Here is a 7,897-nt window from a genome sequence, read left to right as displayed (position 1 = left end):
TAAAAAAAAAAAGCACTATAATTCTTAGCAGTTTGAGATCTATTTACCTGTTCCCCACATCCTTGGTGCTGGAGTGACCTGCCTGACCATGAGAAGAAAGAAAAAGCAGGAGGACTCTGTAAGATGCTGCCCAGCGTCATTTAGGACGGGGTACCCAGGTGGGGGTTGAGACATGGGCAGCACATGGAGCTCTTCTCTGAGACGAGCATCTCCCCTCTGAAGCAGCAGTCCCAGTTCAGTGCATCACCACGCTCCATTTCAGGAGCAATTTTCCTCCTCGTACTTGTTTATTTTGTCATGAACTTGTCCAGTGTTGGGGAAGCCCGTCCAGCTCTTTGCTTTGTAATGCAAAGGAGGAGGGGTTTTCCCTTTCTTCCCCATTTTTTTTCCTCCCCCCTCCCACTTTTGTACTTTTTTTTTTTCCTTTTTTCTCCCCCTTTTTTCTTTTATTCTCCTTTCTTCCCCCTCTTGTTTTCCTTTCCCCACTCCTGCCACTCACCATCAGGATGTCGTTCCTCCTCCTGTTCTCCCGCAGGATCTGCTCCTGCACACCAAGGCCATGAGCACTTGGGAATTTCGGCAGGACTTCCCCCTCAGAAAAACCTGGGAGGGAAGATGGGAAAGGGGCACAGAGGGAATTAATATCAGGGGAAGCCTGCAGGCAAAATCTCCAAACCTGGATAACCAGACCCTCAAATTCAACGAGTTAAACTCTGTGATAAGCTACAGAATAAGAAAAGCAGCAACAAAATTCCTTGATGCTGCTTCTCAGAAGACCCCAAATCCATCCCTTGGGTTACACACGAGGGCCTTACAGACCTGGGACAGACTGCAACGATCGGAGGGACAGACACAGCCCATGCACACGGGTAGGTTTGGGGGCCCTACATTTTGGTTTTGATACTTTCCTTCAAAAAAGAAAAAAAAAAATGCAATTTACAGTTCAAGGACCTCCTGAGCCACGATGCCTCTGAAGAGGTGATTGCCTCATCAGCTGGATGACAATGAGAACAAACACTTGCCTCACGGGCTTCATTGAGATGGACGAGTGTAAAGAAAGAGTCTGTGCAAATATTAATTGAGATAATCAAAGCTACGGGGCAGCAAGGCTGAGGAAGGAGCTGCAGGATGAGAGAGCTCTCTCCTTCCCATGGACCAGGAGTTGTGGATGGATGGGGTTGGCAGGAGTGGTGCAGGATGCTTGGGGTGCCTGGGCAGAAGGATGCAGGATGCTCGGGGTACCTGGGCAGATGCAGGACAGGTAGGGGTGACCAAGGATGGGATCTTAACACACACTCACCTCCCACAGCCTTCAGATATCGCTGAAGGACTCAAATACTTACTGGAAGGAGAAGCAAAAGGAAGGGACCAGTGAGTGAATAACTTGCAGGCCTTTTCCTTCTGAAAGATGAGAAAAGCAAACCCCAGGGCAGAGACGATGCTGTATTTTAAGGGCAAACAAGAGCAGCTGTGAGCCATTGGGATGGCAGGTAAAAGCCAACCTGGCCAGAGAAAATCAGGCTGTTAAGCCTGAGGGAGAGGGAACATTTTCCACCTAAGCAGCATCAGCAGGACGTGAGAAGTGTTGGCCCATGGAAAGACATTCAGGAGAGCTCAATGGCTGCAGCTTAAGATCCTTCTTCATGCAACTCACAGAGTAAAGGAGATAAATTCAGACGAGTGAGTGCAAAGGGCTAAGGTCTTCCAGAGTCTCACCACAGAGCCATCTCAGGAGAGCCAAGATGCATAACCCCTGCTCGGTGGCCCTGACCCATGTCCTCAGCAAATTTAGGAGTTTTAGGTGATGTCAATTGCTGAGCAAATATTTATTCTCCTTTGCTGGCATCCTCTCTAAATGATGCTGCTGGATCTATGGGGGTGTTTTCTGCTGGATGTGTGGATGTGCTGAGGGGGCTTGGGGCTCACCCAGGTGTTTTGCAGAGGTGGGATCCATAAATGTAACCAAGGTCTTCAGCATGATGAAGCTCTTCCCCACACCAGTGTTCATCACACAGCTGTGCTTCTGGGGGACATGGAAAGCAGGAACCCAGGGCAGGGAAAGCTCCTGTGGCCCAGCTTGTCCATACCCACAAAGCCCAAAGCCCCTATAACAGAGGACTCGACCCCTTTACTACAACTCCATCCCCTGCAGGGTTCAGCACTGCCTGGGCAGGTAGGATGAGGGCCACCCCAAACTGATGCTCATGGAGAGGTGACTGGGAGGAGGGACTGTGCCTGGTGGGGGGCAGAGGGGAGCTGAAGGCTGTAGGTGGCTGTTTCCCCCAGGCTGGCAGGACATCAGGCCAGGAGCAATTATGAAATTTCATCGCCTGGACTGTTTGAACAAAGAAGCAGCAGCCAGAAACGTACTGTCTTCTGGAGGAAGAGCTAGAAGAGCCAGTAGACCTCATGTTCCTTCTCGACCAGGAGATGGAAGAGCAGGAGCATCTCACAAAAGCCTTGCTGGTACTCTGCCAAGAGAGAGGTCATCCAGACATGCTCATTATACCGCAGGGCAGAGATGAGATCAGCACTGCTAGACACCAGTGGAAAGGTCCTCCCCAGGACCTTCTGCCCCCCTGCCTGCTCTCCAGCCTCTGCATTGCACACGTAGGTCAGCAGGAGAATCTTTTTCAGCTGCTCCTTGTCCATCATGCTTCAGCCTCATCTCTTGGGCAGTCTCTGCAGGTCCAAGCCTGGAGGGAGAGACATCCACCCACGTTGGATATTTGGAGCAGGGTGTTTGTACCCAGCCGCTTCACACCATCACATCATAAATGACTTTGCAAAAAAAACTTCATGGGCAAAACAAGCTTGAGAGAGGCCAAGCTGATTTCCTTACCTGAAGGACTCAAGAGGGCTTCAAGACAGCTCTTCTGCCCTGATTTTGACCACAGATTTCGTCCTGGTCCAAGAGTCCCACCATCCCTGCTGCCCTAAGTTTTGCCTGCTTGCTTGCCTAGACCTACAAGAAGTTTTGGCTCTGAGCAATGTGTGTAACCCCCACCAGCTCTCTAAGCAGTTCACTTCGTGCAGAAAGTTGGAGACTAATTTCTTCTTCAGCCAGTCGTGGAAAAAAAAGGGAGCAAGGAGATGTATCTGGCTGAAGGCGTGACATTTTCCTAAGGTCTTCTCCAGCTGGATGCAGCATCTTTCATTTCTACAGCCGTGACTTTGTCACAGCAAGGCACTTGGAAAAAAAAAAAACAAAACAAACCTTACCTTCTTACTTTGGCTGCATTGATTTATGCAGGTTACATTGATTTTTAACATAAATTTTGCAAGATCATTTAATATTCCTTTTGTTGTACAACTTGGAGAAGCCTAAATGGGAATCTGAATATAATAACGCTCTTCACTGAGGTAAGCTCCTTTCATCCACAAAAAAAATGGGCCCGGAGGTTCTCTCCCAGCTTCTCTCTAATGACATCTCTATCTCCTGTATTTCTATATATAATTCCCTCTCTCTGGGTCACTCGACCCATCGCTGCAACGCCGATGGCTCCAGGCGATGCTGTAGCAGGTGCCAGATCTAGCAGTCAAAGGCTGCAGCTCATGGTGAGAAAAGAGGTAGAAAAATGCCACATATTGGAGTGGCTGTGGGGATTTTAAGGTGTTCTCTAATGACATCTCTATCTCCTGTATTTCTATATATAATTCCCTCTCTCTGGGTCACTCGACCCATCGCTGCAACGCCGATGGCTCCAGGCGATGCTGTAGCAGGTGCCAGATCTAGCAGTCAAAGGCTGCAGCTCATGGTGAGAAAAGAGGTAAAAAAATGCCACATATTGGAGTGGCTGTGGGGATTTTAAGGTGTTCAGCAAGCCAGTGACGTGCGCTGGGGCTGGGCCAGCCAGAGGGCAGCAGGGGTGGCTGCTGGTGGGTTGCCATCCTTCATCCTGCCACTGCCATGGGGCAAAGCCACCCATCCTGGTATCTCAACCAGGTAAAAATCCAGCATCGATAACCCCAGTCCTGCTGCAGCTGATGGACGGGAGGGAGGATTTCATTGCAGCTTCTCTCCCTAGTCCCAGCACACAATTTCAAAAGCAGCTTAAGGTGATGCAGGACCTTCATGTAATCTTTGGTGGCACTGACCCCATCCCTCCTGCAAGGATTAGTTGCCAGCTGGACTAGGGAGGTGATCAGGCTTGCAGCTAGCTCCGTGCACATGTACAGGGTTAGTTATGCTGCAGACGGCTGGACACTGAAACTCAAGTCACTGTAACCCCTTCGGGGACACCACGCTCCCCTCTTGGCTTACCAATTAGCAGCACTCACCACCGAAGCTGCAGACATAGGAGAAACCCCTGTGCTGTGTCTCCGGCAACGGCTGGATCTTGGCATACATCTTGCACAACCCCTCCTAATTCTGCCCGCAAGGAGGGGCACAGCTTAAAAACTACCCCAGGGTTTGGACCAAAATGGGATTTCTTACTGATTTTTCCCTTGTTTCAGACCCAGAGGGGTGTGCAGGATGGGGGACGGGCTGGCAGACAGACATATCTCCAAGTGCTGTCGACCACGAGCATCTTATCTCAGGAACTGCCTCAGGAGATGTTTCCATGCCTCTGGCTGCACGGAGGATGCCAGGCCCTGGGGATGACAACGTGGTACCTCAGGCACCCCATCTGTGTCCCCAGGGGTGGCTTTGGGGCCATTGTCTGCTCTTGTGACCCGACAGACCCTCATGAAGGTGGCAATATTCCAAACCACACTACTTGGACAAGCAGTTTCAGGGTTTCCTGCTAAAGCAATCCCAGTTTACAAGTTCATTTAAACCCGAATAGCTCAACAGAAGAGTTTTCCACCCAGATTTGCCCATTCCCAGATGCACTGGGGCTCCCCAGTGTCAGGAGAAGGGAGGGTGTTCACAGGGTGCTGCAGGGGCTCGGATGGCACCTGCACCCCCTCGCACAGGGGGGATGCTCGGCTCTTTTGCAAGATCAACCCCATGTCGTGACCCCTCTTGGACAACACAACTCCATTTCCAAGGGGGTAGGAGCATCCTCTCCTCCACCTCCTTATCCCGTGGGTCCCGGAGCTGCAGCTCCATACACCAGGGACTAAGAAGTCACCCTCCCAAAAAGCACCATCCCCAGCCTCCATGCCACCAGCAAGCCAGCCCTGACCTCCCCAGATGCTTTCCAGACACTGCCTTTAAGCCCAGACAGGAAAATTTCTCACCAACCGCCCAGCAAGGGGGAAGCAGACTGTTTTCGCAGCTCTCTGCAAGCATGACAAGGTGTCTGAGTTTGTCTCAGAGCTCTCCTGGCTGCTTTCAGGGGAATGAAAAGCTGTTTTTAGAGGTTTAAAAACAAGGAGGGAATAAAAAAAAAAAAAAAAAAAGAGGTGTTTCACTGTAAGAATCAATTCTCCCTCACTGGGCAAAGCTGACTAATTTGTAAACTGCGAGAAAAGAATAAAAGGAAGCCAGCAAGTGAGAAATGCCAGATAAGGATAAGAGCAGAGCATCGCCAGGCAAAGGGATGCGCGTTCAATGACTTATCTATTCTCTTAGAAAATTGGGGAGGAAAAAGTAAACTTCTGCAGGTGTTGTCCCCTTCAGACGCCACCCAGGTGGACCTCCCGGCAAGGTTGGGGACCCCCTGGAGCCACCCTCTCCATCACTGAGCCTGCTTACCCTGTTGATGGGCATCTTCTTGGCTTTCTACAAGCAAGAGGCGAGTGGGGCCAGCCAGGCAAGGGGAGCTTTTGGTACCCTTTTTAACACCATCCTAAAACTCATAAACCACATCAGCAACCTGCTCGGCTCCGGCACGGCTCTTGTTGTCCATGTATCCCGACTCCCTCGGTGGGAAAACGCAATCCCGAGCCGACATCACTCCCTCTAATTCCAATCCAAGCCCACTTTTAGTGGAGGATAAAAGTGTGGTGTGGGTTAGCATTGCTAATTAGAAATAACCAGGGAGGAGGAATTAAGGAGATGGAAACCAGGAGAGGGAATGGTATCAGAATCTGAGGTTTCTGCATCCAATAGAAGAAGCACTTAATAATGCGACTTCTGGAGTCCAAAGGCAGGTCCTGGAGGAAGGGGCATAGGATCATCACCAATGATGCTGCCTGCATCTTTGAAGGGAGGGAAAAGCAGGGAAATTTACTTTTTTTAAAAAAATCCAACACTAAATCAAAAAGAAACAAGAGTGAACTTGTGCTGCTTGTGTTTCTGCTCCCTCCTTACAAAAGAGTGGCCTTCAGCAGAAGTTTGGTCATCCTGGGAGCAAACAGCCCATGTCCCCACTGCTGGCACTCGTGTGACAGTTCTGTCACCTTGGGGCTATGGGACTGGAGAAACACGGTGCAGAAAATCTGGGCTGGCTCTGGGTGAGCCAGGTCAAGCTGTATTCCCAAAGTGGAAGGCCTAAGATGGAACATACCCAAGGTCCTGAGCGATGCCAGCTTGGCCAGTGCTTATCAAGGCACAAGTCAAGAGATGCCTTATCTTTCAGGTCCTGTCTCCAAAACACCTTTATGGCTTGTTTCAGTCACCCTGTGTACGTACAGTTGGGCTTTCATCTCCCAAGGAAAGCCCCTGGGCTGGAAGTAGCATCCCGGGGAGTGTTATGAAGAGATATGGTGTAGGCTTACCCAGTTTTCACTCCTCTCCAAGCAGAGTAAAAGAGAGGGACCAGGAAGGCTGCCCAGACCCCGAAAGCCCCACATAGCTGCAGGGAAAAGAAGGAGATGTTGGTTTGGGAGGAGGCACTCGCCGTCTCCCAGCTCTGCTGATGCATCACCCACTCATAAGGGGAGAAGAGGGGAGGGGATCACATGCCTGCAGGGCAGAGATGTGCTGATGGATGCTGTGAGGTCTCAGGGACAGGAGTTCACCGAGAGATGAGGTCACGTGGCGTTCTCAGCCAGCATCTCCTCTCCAACCTGAATTCGAGCCCCTCGGCAAGGAGCTAAAGGTGCCCAAGTCGCTTAACATCTCTTGGGTTGCTGATGACCCATTTACAATGGCTTTGGTAGATCTCAGTCTACATCCCATGTATAATGTGATTACAAGGCTGTGTAATTGCTGCATAATTGTCCTTCTTCCTGAGGCTGGTGCACCCTGGGGTTCTAGCTTCTCAATCTTAATTAAAAAGAATAAATTTTAATCAATCTCAATCGTATTTCAGAGCTGGGGAGAGGGAGGCAGAGAGAGGGTCCCTCCGCACACAACTGACCTTTGGGGCATAGGGGGAACGTGAACCCATGTGGGGAAATTAGCCTGACAAAGAGTCTCGGAGGTGCCATGCCCCATCATTAGGGGTCTAATTGAGGACTCTTTTAAACAGTACTTTAACTCCTCAGCGGCTGGTGGCTTGGCAGAGCAAAGCCTCAGGACGATCCACCTGCCAGCTACAGAGCATTTCTAAGCAGCCAGGCATCCTCTTCCCTGCATTTTACAGAGAAGGAAAACAGGGCATGAGCAGAGCTGCTTGTCGTCCTCCAACTGCTGGGAGGCAGGAGCAGATCAGCCTTTTCTTGTCCTTGAATCAAAGGGAGTGATGCCACATCTCATTTTTCTCAGGAAAAGTTTGCAGCAGGAGTTTGAGACCCCCAATTCTGCTTTCACCCATCCACTCACAGCCCTTCTGACTGCAGAACTGCACGGACCGGTGGGGCCAGGGCTGTGGGATGTAAACCAACTCCTGCCTGGAAAGCAAGAAGCCATGTTAGTGATGGGACAGGGCTAATAAAGCCTTGCCAGGACCTGGCTGCCAAGCTGCTGAGACCTGGGGAACCCGAGGATGAGGAGAAAGGGCTTTCCAAGAGGATGGTTTTCTAAGGCAGGGACCTGGAAAGAACTGCTGAAGGGGAAGCTAGGAGCAAGGGCAGGACTTAAGGACACTGTGAAGGAGAGGAAGCCACCCCAAGGACTTTGCAG

General features: G+C 50.6%; 1 protein-coding gene across 1 annotated transcript; it reads right to left on the bottom strand.

Moving 5' to 3' along the window:
* Positions 1–552: 552 nt before the first annotated feature.
* Positions 553–5,843, bottom strand: TBC1D21 (TBC1 domain family, member 21; the record flags this gene model as incomplete). Its single annotated transcript, XM_009698302.1, is given in 9 exon segments — positions 553–603; positions 1,301–1,401; positions 1,927–2,023; positions 2,371–2,476; positions 2,597–2,656; positions 3,223–3,235; positions 4,282–4,366; positions 5,645–5,671; positions 5,766–5,843. Coding segments are annotated over 9 exon segments (618 nt in total), but the record flags the coding sequence as incomplete, so codon positions are not given.
* Positions 5,844–7,897: the final 2,054 nt, after the last annotated feature.

The sequence above is a fragment of the Cariama cristata genome, unplaced genomic scaffold (assembly GCF_000690535.1).
Source record: "Cariama cristata isolate BGI_N322 unplaced genomic scaffold, ASM69053v1 scaffold22074, whole genome shotgun sequence".
NCBI classification, from domain to species: Eukaryota; Metazoa; Chordata; class Aves; order Cariamiformes; family Cariamidae; genus Cariama; species Cariama cristata.
This window is presented reverse-complemented; position numbering and strand designations above follow the sequence as displayed.